Here is a 16,292-nt window from a genome sequence, read left to right as displayed (position 1 = left end):
GTCTGCTTGTTGACAGCGCAGGCTAAGAATCCGGACACTGGCAGGCGGGGCCGCCGCAGCCCTGACTGCGAACGAGTGCAAGGCCCCGGCCTGCCAGTGTCCAGAGATGATTCTCAGCCTGCGCTGTCAACAAGCAGAGACCGATCCCACGATCGACCCATACGTCCTTTGCGATCGACCGGTAGATCGCGATCGACGTATTGGGCACCCCTGGTCTACACGCTGTGTCAGGGCCGGTAGGTGGAGAGGAACTGCTACAATATCTGCCATAGACAGCACAGTGAAGGTAGCAGAGAATTAGCTCCATAACTCTTTCAGACGCACTACAACAGTTTCATATAGATAGGTACTGACCTGTATTAATGTAACTAAGAACACTAGGGTGAGATAGAAAAGTTCATGTTTAGATGCTTGCAGTCTCTTCTATGCCTCTATCTCATCACCCTCTATAGACATCTGAGCTGTAACATGACACCTCTGATAAGATATATTAAAAAGTTTTTTATTAGTTCATGCTACTGATTTAAGTAAAATTTGTTGAAAAGGGGCGTTTACAGTTGTGCCCGTGTCCTGCATGTCCAACTTTGTGCCTGTACAAAAAAAAAAAATGGTTTCCCTGCGGAGAGGCTGCACACGGGCACCACCGGTTTGCTTTAAAAACCCATTCAAATGAATGTGTTTTAAAACTGACCCCTGGGAAGCCATCCCCTATCCAGTGTCCCTGGGCGGACACGGAAGCAAGTGTGAACGCCCATTCAGTGGTCATTTGATGGCCAACTCAGACTTCATTTTCTGTTTAGCATGTCTTACCAGAAAATTTGCACAGTTCCATGTCTAATCATTGCTTCATGTTATATACATTACCTGAGCAGCTGACCACACAATGTCTGGACTCCATTTTGGTTTATAACAGAAGCAGTGATTCTCGGTTTTACGAACTGGATGACCCTCATTTAAAGGAGTACATTCATTATCTGCAATGTCAGAAAAATCCAGGTGTAAAATATTCATAATACATATATAGTGCTTCTTGGTATTCATCTAATATTAATGTCACCACATAATTGTATACAAAGGTCAATATACAGATATACCGTATATACTCGAGTATAAGCCGACCCAAATATAAGCCGACCCCCCTAATTTTACCACAAAAAACTGGGAAAACTTATTGACTCGAGTATAAGCCTAGGGAGGAAATGCAGAAGCTACTGGGAAATTTAAAAAATTTAAATGGTCGGAGTTTTGGGGTGCAGTAGATGTTGGATGCTGGGAAAGGGGAGGAGGTGTTTTGGTTGTCTGTCTGCCCCTTCCCTGAGCTTGTGGACTGTTTTTCTTCCCGCACTTGGAATTCAGTCTGGCTGAATATATGGTATCTGCAGTGCTCCTATTAACCCCTTCTCAACGGAACAGGAGCACTGCAGATCCCCTATATTCAGTAGACCAGGCACTTTCAGACACAGGGATTCCTAATGTGTATGATGTGTTTCACAGTCATTTTTTTTTTTTACTTTTGTATGTATTCTAGGGAAAGGAGTGATTTAGAACTTTTTTTTTTTTTTTAATCTTTTTTTTTTTTTTTTGCACTATTTTATGGGAGATTCTATACATTAATATTGTGGCTGGTCATAGACCCCCCCTCCTAAAAAAAAAAAAAAATAAAAAAATAATATTTTTTTTTTTTTTTTTTTGCTGACTCGAGTATAAGCCGAGGGGGGCTTTTTCAACACAAAAACTGGGCTGAAAAATTCGGCTTATACTCGAGTATATACGGTATGTGTCTGATATTGGTCTAAGCCATGGTGTGAACAGCATGCAAGACCAAGGCACATGGGATCAAACACCACTACATTTGCACTTGCATCCAACGAACATGGCTAATATATGACACCAAGTAGCCAAGCAAGATTGTACTGGAGCGCATTGATGGAGTCTGGGCCTTAAAGGGGCTAAACCCTAAAATTATGCTGATAGAGCCCCACATATGCGTGAATAGCCTTTAAAAAGGCTAGTCAGGCACCACAAATTATATTAAACTACCCCCCAGTTTTAAAATAAAACCCTAAAACAGAATATGATCAACTTACCGAACGTGCACGGGGGGTGGGCATTCAGGGTCTGACGTCATCTTCAGCCATGCCTCCTCTTCCAGCGATGCCCTCGGGTCCCGTCTAACTCACATTGATAAAAAATGGCGCGGGCACATGCGCAGTAGCCGAAGTAGAAGCAGCATGCTACTGCGCATGCACCCGCGCCATTTTTTAACAATGTCAGCTAGTTAGAGTGTAACCATCTGCTCCTCTGTGTGATGCGAGAATCTCTCATTGCAAATAAAAAAATTTTTGAGAAGTCTTCAGTAGTTGATACCTTTATTAATCGCTAAATATTGCGAGCTTTCAGGAACTACTAGAATGGTCCCTTCATCAGGTTGGTATCATCATTTTTTTTAAGTTAGCCATTAATAAAAGGTATCAACTACTGAAGACTTCTCAAAAAAATTTTTATTTCATATCCACTGGCTAACACGGTACAAAGATATTTTTCCTTTCTCAATCAGGGATAAAGTATTGCACACGGAGGAGTCAGGGATAGGAGCAGACCCATCACAGCTAGATACTCAGAGCACACTCCTGTCAGCTTCTCAGCGTGGAATGACAGAGGAAGAGGAGGATGAAGTGGCAGATCAGTTCAGTGCGTCCCATTGCTTCAGCGCAGATGGGGCGAAGGGGAGGAAGAAATGGAGAGTGAACCTTCCGGTGGAGGCAGCGAAGTCATGCCGATTCACACTCTGGCACACATGGCTGACCTTGTGTTGGGCTGCTTTTCCCAGGGACAAACGCATTGTACATATCATGGAGAGCAACCAATACTGAATTTTTGCAATCCTTGACCCCCGGTATAAAAATAACATCTCGTCTTTCATTCCGATAGAGGGGAGGACCAATCACATAAATGATTGCCACAAGCAACTGGTGCAGAAATATGATGGAAATGTTTCAGTCAACCCTCGCTGGCGGCAGAGAGGAGATTTCCTCAATGAGGCTAACAAATGCCATCCGGTCCACACCCACCAGGTGAATACTCTCCAAGGTGTGGGACATGTTAATGGTACCCCCTCTCCAAACTACCGCCACTGAGGGGCCTAGTGTTACCAGGAGGGAAAAGTATAGGTGAATGTTGCATGAGTACCTAGCCGACCACAGCCCTGTCCTCTCCGATCCCTCTGCACCCTACACGTATTGGGTGTTGAAGTTGGACCTGTGGCTGGAACTGGCGCTTTACGCCTTGGAGGTGCTGTCCTGCCCTGCCGCTAGCACTTTATCTGAAAGGGTCTTCAGCGCAGCCGGAGGCATCATCACCGATGAGCACAGTCGTCTGTCAGCTGACAGTGCTGACCAGCTGACGCTGATCAAAATGAACAGCCAATGGATTGGCCCAGGATTTGCATCTCCACCAGTGTCAAGCACCCCAACATGAAGTTAAAACCACCCCATTAAGGCTCACCTGAAAGGCCTAATATTATGCTACGACAAGGCTCTATTCATCCATAGAGGATAATATTAGGCTCCTACAATCCTCAATTCATCCCAAGAGCCTAATACTCTACTACTACAAAGCTTAATTCACATTAAGAGCCTAATACTCTGCTACTACAAGGCTCAATTCACCTTAAGGGCCTCAATATCTACTGGTACAAGGCTCGACTCACCTCAAGGGCCTAAAATTCTGCTGGTGAAAGGCTCAACTCACCTCAAGGGCCTGAAGCCAAGTTTGGGAGGGCTCACCCCAAGGGCCTGAAAAGTAATTTTTGTATGGCTCAGCTTAAGGGCCTCTGACTTAATTTGGAAGGGCTCACCTCAAGGGCCACAGAAGTAATTTTTGGAGGTCTCACCACATCACACACACATACATACACAATGACAATTAAGGGTGGGTGCTGTTTGATTTCCCCCTTGTCTATGCCATTTGTGGTTGTCATGGGCAACATGATTTAAAGGTGTGCTTGCTAATGTTTCTTTAGTTTAAAATTTGTTTTTCTGTCCATACTAATGTAGAGGAAAGAAGGTTTCCAAGTATTTTTCCACTTTCCATAGAGGTTATATTGAGTTTGGAGTGTGTAGTTGATAGGCTGTGATAGTGGGGTAATACTAGGACTTGGGCGTGTTAGATGCCCCCAGACATGCTTCCCCTACTGTCCCAGTTGCATTCCAGAGGTGTTGGCATCATTTCCTGTGGTGTCATAGTGGACTTGGTGACTCCAATTGGTCGAATTTTGATTTCCCTGAAACAAGCATTTTTTTCCCATAGACTATAATGGGATTCGATATTCGATCGAATAGTCGAATACTGAGGTCTACTCGAATCAAATATTTCACTACTTGCTCATCTCTAGTTTTAACGGCACCGATGACTGCCCACTGTCAGAAGGGCGTTCCTGAAAGTCTAGCTGGGCTGTGAGGAACGCCCCCTTGACTGCATTTGTCCATAGCCCTTTACTTTCAGAGGGGGTGTTCCTTACCGCCCAGTGATGACGCTAAGCTGTGAGGAAAGTCCTCCCCAACTGTACTTGCCCATGTTCTGCCTCATTGCTGGGCAGTAAGTAACGTCCCCTCTGACAGTACAGGACTATGGACGAGTACTCTCGGGGGGGGGGGGGTCCTCACAGCCCAGCTAGAATGTCAGGAACACCCTTCTGACAGTAGGCAAACATCGGTAACAGCACTACTATCTCCAGCCCCAAGACATATAACGGGAAAGCCTTGTGCTTGAGGACATGAAAGGTCCTCTTTAAAGGGGTTGTCCAGGAATTTTTTAACTTAGGGAGGAGGCCAGGGAAGGTGAACATTCTAAAAAGACAAAACAAAAAACACCCGCCTATCCTCTGTGCTACTGTCTGGTCCAGCATGCATTGCATCACAATGGGCAACATTGGATGACCACGACAAGGCAATCATAAAAAAAACACAGACTTAAAGAGGTTGTCCAGGATAAAAAAAAGAAAATGTTTTTTTTTTTTTTTTTGTTTTAATAAGGCTGAGAATGAGAAATTTAAAAAAAAAAAAAAAAAACTCAACAACCTATTTTCACCTGCCTCTGGTGTTCCAGTGTCATTCAGGCGTGGTTCAGTCCTACTGCTTGGCTCTTTTTTTTTTTACCAGAAGTCATTGCCGTCTGTGACATCCCGTGTCTCTTCCCCTGAATGACCTCAGTGCCCATGCTGAGGAAAGGACCCAGGGACATCGCAGGTACGGACGTCCAATGTCCTTCACTGAGGGCGCTGATTGGCCTAAACAGTCACGTGTAGCAGGGCAACGGAGTTGCAGGACCCGACTGCACTGGGAGACACCGCAGTACCAGATAGATGAATATGTTTGGTTTTGGAAAAATCGCAGTGTTTTACAGTACAGGCAAAGTGGATGAGCTCTAGCGAATCCCAGACCCATTTTGTGGTATATTAAGAGAAAAAAAAAAAAAAAATAAAATAAAAAAAAAAAAAAAAAAAAAATAAAAATCGCTGTGCGGACACGTCGCGATTTGGAAATCTCAGCATGTTAATTATACCTAAGGAAACGTCGTCGGTTTCCCCAATAGGCATAATTGCAACACAAAGTCCATGGAGGAAAACTCTTGTGAATTTTCTGTTTAACGCGATGCGGGAAGAATGGAGATGCGTTCCCGCTGTGCTTTATTGCTGCAGGATGTCCCGTGGGGCCTTAGCCTTATAGGGATCCTATCACTCAAGACACAATTTTTTCTAGGTACCACATCGGAATTCTACCTTTCGTCGTCTTCTCCGCACTGCCGTTCGCCTACAATCCCGCTTTTTCTCATTATGCAAATTAGCTCTCTCGCAGCACTGGGGGCGGGCCCCTGCGCTTAAACAGCACTGAGGACGTCCACAATGCAATGAGAGAACGCTCTCCAGTGCCGCCTCCATCTTCGTCAGCGGTGTCCTCTTCTTCCGGCGGTGGCTTGTAACTTCTAGGCCTCGGGCACAGCAGACCGCACATGCCCACAGGCCACAAGAAAATGACCTCTTGCACAGTATTGTAAGTGGCCATTTTCCCATGGCCTGTGGGCATGCGCAGTCTGCTCTGCCCAAGGCCTAGAAGTTATAAGCCACCGCTGGAGGAAGAGGACGCCGCTGACGAAGATGGAGGCGGCGCTGGAGAGAGTTCTCTTGCAGCATTGGGGACGCCTCCAATTCTGTTTGAGCACTGAGGCCCGCCCCCAGTGCTGTGAGAGCGCTAATTTGCATACCGAGCAAAACCAGGATTGTAGGCGAATGGCGGCACGGAGAAGACGACAAAAGGTAGGAGACGAATAGCCTTTCTTAGGGCTATTCCGACGTGGTACCTAGAAAAAATAGTGTCTGAGTGATAGGATCCCTTTAAGCAGGTGTGAGCGTCAAGCTCTAAAGAGGTCGCACAAAGATGGCAGAGGTGCAGCCCTGTTCTCATACAGCTTGGTTAGACTGCATGAACATGAAGCATTAGCCTTCACCATTTACATCTATTGAGCTTGTCCTAACAGAGGCCCCAACAATCACAAGCCAAATAACGCTGAGACAGAAAGCTGCCGCATTACACCCACATAGCCCTTACCTTGCTGCGTTAGCGCAGTGGCCCTTACTACACTATACACACTGATATACAGCGACATGGCCGTTATTATAGAAGACACAGTCACTTCCATCTTGATTGTCAGATTTGAACTGCCGCTTCTGGAATCCGTGTAGATCAGACTGAATGAGCCGAGTGCCGATCGTTACTAGTGCGCCCGGCAAACCTGTTCTCACCGCCCTGGTGCAATCTTATACCGCGGCATTCCGCTGCATCTCCCGAGCATGGATAGCGGGGCTGCAGCCGTGTACAGCCGCAGTGAGCTCATGACAATCGGCTTCGTTGTTGCTGCAGACTCCGAGCTCAGCTGGATGCGCTGAGGGAGCGGCTGCGGCAGATAGTGATTAGTCAGGGCTGCCTTCTAAGGAAACGGTTTCGTGTAGAATGGAGTTGCCCCTGGTAGGTCCTCCCTCCAGCAACTCCATTCCAGACAGTTCATGACAGGTGACTAGATTGGAGTTACTGGAGGGAGGACCTAATAGAACCAACTCCAATGTAGACAATGTAGACTGTTCGTTCCTGGAATGACTAGATTGGAGTTGCTTACAGGAGCTGCCGCCAGAAACTCCAATTAGTCACCTCACTACAGGGGCAGCTAGAGTGGAGTGTCTATAGGATATGAGCATATCATCTATGAGTACCATATGTATATCTACCTTACACCAGAGCAGCTCTGAGACATTGTGCAGATATGGGCTCAATACAGCGGTAACACCACGGCCTTAACTTGTTTCTTATAACTCACGCCACTTTCTTGTTGTAAGTGATAATGGAAATATATGGCAATTCATAACTAACATAGAACTAAATTCTGACGTATCGCTGTGCGCCTGATTTATCAGTATATAGTTATTGCAGGTAGGTTCATGGTCTGGGTATATTCTGTAGTTACTATAGGTAGGTCCTCCTTACAGCAACTCCATTCTAGCTGTCTCACTACAGAATTGACTAGAATGGAGTTGCTGCAGGTAGGTTTATGGTCAGTGGCGTAACTAGGAATGGCGCCCCCCCCCACTGACGACCTCTACTGACCCCCTCCTCAGCATCCTTGCGCGCTCTATTATGTCTCTTAGCGGCCTCTGCACACAGTATTATGTCCCTTAGTCGCCCTGCACACAGCATTATGTCCAGTGGCGTAACTAGGAATGGCGGGGCCCCGTGGCGAACTTTTGACATGGCCCCCCCCCCTCCCGACGCTGGAGACCTCGACCAACTGACCCCTACCACCGCCGCCAACCCCCCGCGCATTTCTGCACACACTATATTGGCCCCTGCACACAGTATTGTGTCCCCATAGTGGCCCCTGCACACAGTATTATGTCCCCATAGTGGCCCCTGCACACAGTATTATGTCCCATAGTGGCCCCTGCACACGGTATTATGTCCCCATAGTGGCCCCTGCACACAGTATTATGTCCCATAGTGGCCCCTGCACACGGTATTATGTCCCCATAGTGGCCCCTGCACACGGTATTATGTCCCCATAGTGGCCCCTGCACACAGTATTATGTCCCCATAGTGGCCCCTGCACACAGTATTATGTCCCATAGTGGCCCCTGCACACGGTATTATGTCCCCATAGTGGCCCCTGCACACGGTATTATGTCCCCATAGTGGCCCCTGCACACAGTATTATGTCTCCATAGTGGCCCCTGCACACAGTATTATGTCCCCATAGTGGCCCCTGCACACAGTATTATGTCCCCATAGTGGCCCCTGCACACAGTATTATGTCCCCATAGTGGCCCCTGCACACAGTATTATGTCCCCATAGTGGCCCCTGCACACAGTATTATGCCCCATAGTGGCCCCTGCACACAGTATTATGTCCCTATAGTGGACACCCATGAACAATTATTATACTCTGGGGTCTTTTCAGACCCCAGAGTATAATAGTCGGAGACCCAAGGGGGGGATACAAACATAAAAAACTCTCTTACTTACCTTTCTCCCGACTCCCCTCCTCTCCGTCGGCCATTTTCCGGGACGTCATGTAACAGGGCCCTGCGTCTCGGGTCATATGACGTCACGCAAGTAGGCCGAAGCCTGCGCAGAGCCTGGAGAGGTAAGTAACAGTGTTTTATATGTTTCTTACCTCTCTGGGCCTCCGATCGTTATAATCGAGGGTCCGAAAAGACCCCCGAGTATAACAGTGCTTGTGGGGCCCGCAGTGTCACTTACTGATCCCGGCCCCCTGCCAGGATCGGTAAGTATATGGGGCCCGTTACCGGCTGGAGTAATTCCAGCCGGTAACGGCCTATTAAAAAAAACAAAAAATGCAGCGGTAGCGGATGTCACCGGGCCCCCTAATGTCCCGGGCCCTGTGGCAGCTGCTACTGCTGCTACCACGGTAGTTACGCCACTGATTATGTCCCTTAGTCGCCCTGCACACAGTATTATGCCCCTTAGTGGCCTCTGCACACACTATTATGCCTCTTAATGGCCCCTGCACACACTATTATGTCCCATAGTGGCCCCTGCACACAGTATTATGTCCCTTAGTCGCCCCTGCACACAGTATTATGTCCCTTAGTGGCCTCTGCACACACTATTATGTCCCTTAGTGGCCCCTGCACACACTATTATGCCTCTTAATGGCCCCTGCACACACTATTATGTCCCTTAGTGTCCCCTGCGCACAGTATTATGTCCCTTAGTCGCCCCTGCACACACTATTATGCCCCTTAGTGGCCCCTGCACATACTATTATGTCCCTTAGTGGCCCCTGCACACAGTATTATGTCCCATAGTGGCCCCTGCACACAGTATTATGTCCCTTAGTCGCCCCTGCACACAGTATTATGTCCCTTAGTGGCTCCTGCACACATTATTATGTCCCTTAGTGGCCCCTGCACACACTATTATGTCCCACTGTGGACACCCATAAACAATTATTATACTCTGGGGTTTTTTCATACCCCAGAGTATAATAATCGGAGACCCGGGGGGAAATAACGACATAAAAAACTACTGTTTCCTACCTGTCCCCCGACTCCTACGCTGTTGGCCTCCGCTGCCGTCCTTCTTCAATGATGTTGGACGTCACATGACCCCGGACGCAGGCCGGGTTCATATGACGTCAGAGATGTCAAACAACTAGGAAGGAGGCCTGGCAAGATCGTGGATAGGTAAGTAAGGGTGCATTCACACTGAGTAAACGCTAGCTTATTTTGTAGAGTAAAATTACACTTGTAAATTTTGCTATCCCATTGACTTCAATGATATTTTTTTACAAGTGTAAAAATACGCCTGTAAAAAATACGCCTGTAAAAATACGCCTGTAAAAATACGCCTGTAAAATGTCATTGAAGTCAATGGGATAGCAAAATTTACAAGTGTAATTTTACTTTACAAAATAAGCTAGCGTTTACTCAGTGTGAATGCACCCTAACAGTGTTTTTTATGTTTCTTACCTCTCCCGGGCCTCCTATCATTATACTCGGGGGTCTGCAAAGTATAATGAGTACAATGATAGTGTTTGTGGGGCCCGCGGTGTCACTTACCGATCCCGGCCCAGCCAGGATCAGTAAGTAAATAGGGCCCGTAACGGCCTATAAAAAAAAACAAAAACCCCAAATGCAGCGGTAGCGACTGTCACCAGGCCCCCTAATGTTCCGGGCCCTGTGGCAGCTGCCTCTGCTGCTATGGCGGTAGTTACGCCACTGTTTATGGTCTCAGTGTACAGTGTAGTTACTTTAGGTAGGTTCATGGCCTTGGTGTATTCTGTAGTTGCTATAGGTAGATCCTCCTTACAGCAACTCCATTCTAGCTGTCTTTCCACAGAATTTACTAGAATGGGTTTGCTGCAGGTAGGTTCATGGTCTCGATGTATTCTGTAGTTACTATAGGTAGGTTCATGGTCTCTGTGTATTCTACAGTTGCTATCGGTAGGTCCTCTTTACAGTAACTCCACTATAGCTGTCTCACTACAGAATTGACTAGAATGGAGTTGCTGCCGGTATGTTCATGGTCTTGGTGTATTCTGTACAGGTTAGTCAGTATAAGGCCTATATCTAACAATCAGCTCCGCCTACAGTAATATTACTAAAACAAACATACATTTTAAAAATATATATTTTATTGAATTAAAACCATCCACACATTATTAATCATTTTATTTATTTATTTTTTTTTTAAAAAACAACCCCATCTTCACTGGTTATCAATGTAGTCTATCAACACCCCCCCCACACACACATTCACTTACCTGTCCCAGTCTAGTGTTACCCGCTCTCATGGAATAAACCAACCAATGGCGTTTCATATGAATGGGTTACTAGAGTAAATCTAGGATCACATGTGCACAAGGCTGTATGTTATTTAGGTCCGTCAGGGGACCCGAATGATAAAGAGCTAAACCGCTAAAACACTGGTTACTCATGAACACCGGCGGACTGACTATAATTGGATCAGCCATTTCCATAGTGAAAGGGGCAGAGAGAAAAGTCCTCCATGCACGACTTTTTGTCAATTTCTGTAGCCAATGCAAACCTAGCCATAAATTAAGTCTACTGACCCCTTTTTTTAATTTTAGAACCAGAATGTGAGAATCCTCCTACTGAAAGGATAGTAACTCAGGATAGGCCATCAATACTTTTTTCCACATTTTTTGTACACTGTAGATTTCCTCACATGGAAGCTCATGGGCAATGTGTGACTATATCATGGTATGGCAGCAGGACATAGCTCCAATGTACAAGAATACAGTGTGAAGTGATCCTAATACGTAACTTTCCGATGTCTTGGGGTGAAAAAATGACAGTGAAATGACCATATTTCAGTGGCATTCATATATTTTTATAATGGTAGATTTCACACACTTAATTCATTGGAGGTCACAGCCCAAAAACAAGTGAATTATTTTATTGTGGAGTCCCATCTAAGGTGACACGCGATTGGCACAGGGCTGACATCCATGTGCCGCACATGCTTCCATGGTCCCATTCATTGAGGCCTGTGAGCATGGTCTGCAAAACAGTCAGGAATAGGACAAGTCCTGAGTTTTGCTCACTGCCTTATGCAACGTACTGTAAAAATACCCGGCCGTATATATGGGGTCAAAGAAATGAATGGGTAAGTGTGTTAGCTGTGATGAACATGACTAGAACACTAACTGTGCACAGGGTTGTGTGCATGAGGCCTTAGGCTAAGGCTCCACGTTACAGAAAAAGCTGTTTTTTTTGTTGCAGATTTATGAGCCAAAGTCAGGAGTGGCTCGAAAAGAAATAGGGAATGTTAAGGAAACACTTATACTTTTCCCTTCTGCTAAATGCACTTAAAGGGGTTGTCCAGGCAACAATGGACAACCCTTTTAATGTTTAAATCAGCTTGGGGCAGTGAAAAACAAACAAACATACCCACCTATCCCTGTCGCTCCAGTGTCCTCCTGCGACTCTCAGTTCATCTGCTCCGGCAAGTCTCTTCCGGAGTTGCACTGAAGCTGCTAATTGGCCTCAGCGGTTACATGACCACTGAGGCCAATCAGCGGCTTCAGCACAACTCCAGAAGAGACCTGGGTGAGCAGGAGAACGAGGAGGTGTGGGAGAGCACCGGAGCAACAGGGACAGGTGAGTATGTTTTTTTTTTTCACTAACCCCAGCTGACATTTTCTGCAGTGTTTATATGCAATTTTCTAGAATCCCATTCACTTTCCAGGTACTGTAAACACTGGGAAAAACTCACAGTGTGGGCTACAGCCTAAGACCAGGGCCCCACATGGCGTAAACGCTGCGGTGTGCCCGTGGTGGAAACTCTGCATAAAAAATGCAGCATTTTACAGTTCCTTCAAAGTGGATGGGATTCTAGCAAATGCAATCCCCACATTGTGGGAAAATCCACTCATTGGCCACTCTGGGATTTCCAAAATTCCGAATAGCATTTTCAACAGTGAGTTGCTCCGTATCTGTAAGGGTTATAATAAAGATCTTGGTATCATTTTAAAGATGAGATTCCCATCTTTAAAATGAATCCAAGATCTTATTCATAGACCTAACAGATCCTTATAGACGTAAGGATCTGTTAGGTCTATGAATACATATTAACCCTTTCAAAATATCAAAAAAATAAATTCCTGGAGTCTCTTTATTTTGACACTTGTAACTTTTTTATATTTACGTGTATTGGGATGCATCTGGCATCTTTTTTGTATATTCTATTTATACTATTTGGGAGAATTGCTTTGATCACTTTTCATTAGGGTTGAGCGATCGGGATCGGAAAAGATCGGATTAAAATCGGCGATCGAGTAAATTTCACGATCGCGATTGGAATTCCGACCCGATCTTTTCCAGCGGGATCGAGATCGGAGGTCATCTCAACCCTAACAGTGACTTTTCCCATAGAGAAGTATTTACTAGGGTTGAGGATCGGGATCGGAAAAGATCGAATTCCGATCGGCGATCGAGCAAATTTCACGATCGAGATCGGCTGGAAAATGATCAGAAATTGGATTTAAAAATCAATCTTGAAATCTCAAGATCGGCTCAACCCTACCTTTCATTCAAATTTGTAAGAGAGGCGAAACAGCGAAAAATGTTGTAGACTAGGCATTTTTGGATAAAAAGATACCTAATTAGTGATTGGCGAATCAGTTCGTAACAAAGCATATTCGAGCAGAGTATTCCACATTGTTTGGTTTTTAACAAAACAGTTTGGGATTCATCTCGGACGAACTAAAATGGCTGCTGCAATGGATGATAGCGGAACCACTGCCACCATTATCAGGGGTAGACCAGCTATAACAGAAGAGCGATTGAAGTCAATAGCGGCAGTGTCTTGCTTACATCCTTTTTTCTATTAAAAGGAAGTCGGATGGATTAATAAAGTAAGATACGAAGGAGGCCAATAATCAAAGCACATGTGGGGAAAATACTGAAATGTAAACCACACAGAACCCCCCCCCCCCAACTATAAAATAAATGCTGTGATAAAGTGAAGGGTGTAGTGTGGAAGAACAGGTATCTTTCAGTCAGGCAGTTAAAGGGTGTGTGGTAGAAGCCCACAGTAGGGAGGTCAGGTGGCAAGTTAAGGTCTGATATAGGCCGTGTGTCAGAACTAGGAAGTGTGGCACTACAATGAGAAAACTGACCTGTGTTGTCTGAACCTGCAAACAAGGTAACTGTGTGTCACGCGTTTCAATAACCAGAGCAGGAGTCGGGCAGCCAGGCTCTTGTAATTTGTTGTAGTAGGTAGTTCTCAGCAGAGAAGGTTTTGTTTTTGTCTGTGCCTTGTAAAGGCAAACTGTTCTGTCCTTACAGGTGACTAAATACCAAACTTGAGTGCGATCCAGCCACAGAGTCCCTGTTTCTTGCACTGCTACCAAGTATCTACCTGAGCGGTTCCCCACAATACAAATTTATTAATATCCAATAAAAAAACATACATGAATACAAAGACGACATTCAATAATGTATAAATGGGGTGAATTGGAGGGTCTAGACAAGTACCAGGAATACCTAAAGAGTGGTAGTCAAGGTTAAGGAGTAGAGATGAGCGAACACTAAAATGTTCGAGGTTCGAAATTCGATTCGAACAGCCGCTCACTGTTCGAGTGTTCGAATGGGTTTCGAACCCCATTATAGTCTATGGGGAACATAAACTCGTTAAGGGGGAAACCCAAATTCGTGTCTGGAGGGTCACCAAGTCCACTATGACACCCCAGGAAATGATACCAACACCCTGGAATGACACTGGGACAGCAGGGGAAGCATGTCTGGGGGCATAAAAGTCACTTTATTTCATGGAAATCCCTGTCAGTTTGCGATTTTCGCAAGCTAACTTTTCCCCATAGAAATGCATTGGCCAGTGCTGATTGGCCAGAGTACGGAACTCGACCAATCAGCGCTGGCTCTGCTGGAGGAGGCGGAGTCTAAGATCGCTCCACACCAGTCTCCATTCAGGTCTGACCTTAGACTCCGCCTCCTCCGGCAGAGCCAGCGCTGATTGGCCGAAGGCTGGCCAATGCATTCCTATGTGAATGCAGAGACTTAGCAGTGCTGAGTCAGTTTTGCTCAACTACACATCTGATGCACACTCGGCACTGCTACATCAGATGTAGCAATCTGATGTAGCAGAGCCGAGGGTGCACTAGAACCCCTGTGCAAACTCAGTTCACGCTAATAGAATGCATTGGCCAGCGCTGATTGGCCAATGCATTCTATTAGCCCGATGAAGTAGAGCTGAATGTGTGTGCTAAGCACACACATTCAGCACTGCTTCATCACGCCAATACAATGCATTAGCCAGTGCTGATTGGCCAGAGTACGGAATTCGGCCAATCAGTGCTGGCTCTGCTGGAGGAGGCGGAGTCTAAGGTCGGACCTGAATGGAGACTGGTGTGGAGCGATCTTAGACTCCGCCTCCTCCAGCAGAGCCAGCGCTGATTGGCCGAATTCCGTACTCTGGCCAATCAGCGCTGGCCAATGCATTCTATTAGCCCGATGAAGTAGAGCTGAATGTGTGTGCTAAGCACACACATTCAGCACTGCTTCATCACGCCAATACAATGCATTAGCCAGTGCTGATTGGCCAGAGTACGGAATTCGGCCAATCAGCGCTGGCTCTGCTGGAGGAGGCGGAGTCTAAGGTCGGACCTGAATGGAGACTGGTGTGGAGCGATCTTAGACTCCGCCTCCTCCAGCAGAGCCAGCGCTGATTGGCCGAATTCCGTACTCTGGTCAATCAGAGCTGGCCAATGCATTCTATTAGCCCGATGAAGTAGAGCTGAATGTGTGTGCTTAGCACACACATTCAGCTCTACTTCATCGGGCTAATAGAATGCATTGGCCAATCAGCGCTGGCCAATGCATTCTATTAGCTTGATGAAGAAGAGTGTGCACAAGGGTTCAAGCGCACCCTCGGCTCTGATGTAGCAGAGCCGAGGGTGCACAAGGGTTCAAGTGCACCCTCGGCTCTCCTACATCAGAGCCGAGGGTGCGCTTGAACCCTTGTGCAGCCTCGGCTCTGCTACATCAGAGCCGAGGGTGCGCTTGAACCCTTGTGCACACTCTGCTTCATCAAGCTAATAGAATGCATTGGCCAGCACTGATTGGCCAGAGTACGGAATTCGGCCAATCAGCGCTGGCCAATGCATCCCTATGGGAAAAAGTTTATCTCACAAAAATCACAATTACACACCCGATAGAGCCCCAAAAAGTTATTTTTAATAACATTCCCCCCTAAATAAAGGTTATCCCTAGCTATCCCTGCCTGTACAGCTATCCCTGTCTCATAGTCACAAAGTTCACATTCTCATATGACCCAGATTTGAAATCCACTATTCGTCTAAAATGGAGGTCACCTGATTTCGGCAGCCAATGACTTTTTCCAATTTTTTTCAATGCCCCCGGTGTCGTAGTTCCTGTCCCACCTCCCCTGCGCTGTTATTGGTGCAAAAAAGGCGCCAGGGAAGGTGGGAGGGGAATCGAATTTTGGCGCACTTTACCACGCGGTGTTCGATTCGATTCGAACATGGCAAACACCCTGATATCCGATCGAACATGTGTTCGATAGAACACTGTTCGCTCATCTCTATTAAGGAGTAACTACTGAGATACACAGCAATCATGTAGGAAATGGAAATATAAATGACCATCAGGGGTGTAGAAGTAAGAAATGGAACAAACGGTTACCATATAGGAAAGAAAGTATACCAAGGTCATGACAGTCAAT

General features: G+C 46.2%; 2 protein-coding genes across 2 annotated transcripts in view; both read right to left on the bottom strand.

Moving 5' to 3' along the window:
- Positions 1–6,810, bottom strand: part of NEMP2 (nuclear envelope integral membrane protein 2) — a 36,092-nt gene extending 29,282 nt beyond the window's left edge. Inside the window, exons 1-2 of the mRNA XM_075285157.1 lie at positions 6,606–6,810; positions 865–974 (exon numbers count right to left, since the gene is read on the bottom strand). Of these exons, the coding sequence (XP_075141258.1) occupies positions 865–974; positions 6,606–6,696 (201 nt within the window). The 5' untranslated portion in view covers positions 6,697–6,810. The remainder of the gene's footprint in view (positions 1–864; positions 975–6,605) is intronic.
- Positions 1–7,581, bottom strand: part of HIBCH (3-hydroxyisobutyryl-CoA hydrolase) — a 285,341-nt gene extending 277,760 nt beyond the window's left edge. The window contains exon 1 of the mRNA XM_075285159.1: positions 7,573–7,581. The gene's annotated coding sequence lies outside the window, so the exon portion shown is untranslated. The remainder of the gene's footprint in view (positions 1–7,572) is intronic.
- Positions 7,582–16,292: the final 8,711 nt, after the last annotated feature.

Source organism: Leptodactylus fuscus, chromosome 8, assembly GCF_031893055.1.
Source record: "Leptodactylus fuscus isolate aLepFus1 chromosome 8, aLepFus1.hap2, whole genome shotgun sequence".
NCBI lineage: Eukaryota > Metazoa > Chordata > Amphibia > Anura > Leptodactylidae > Leptodactylus > Leptodactylus fuscus.
The sequence above is the reverse complement of the archived record's forward strand: the minus strand, read 5'-3'. Positions and strand labels throughout refer to the sequence as shown.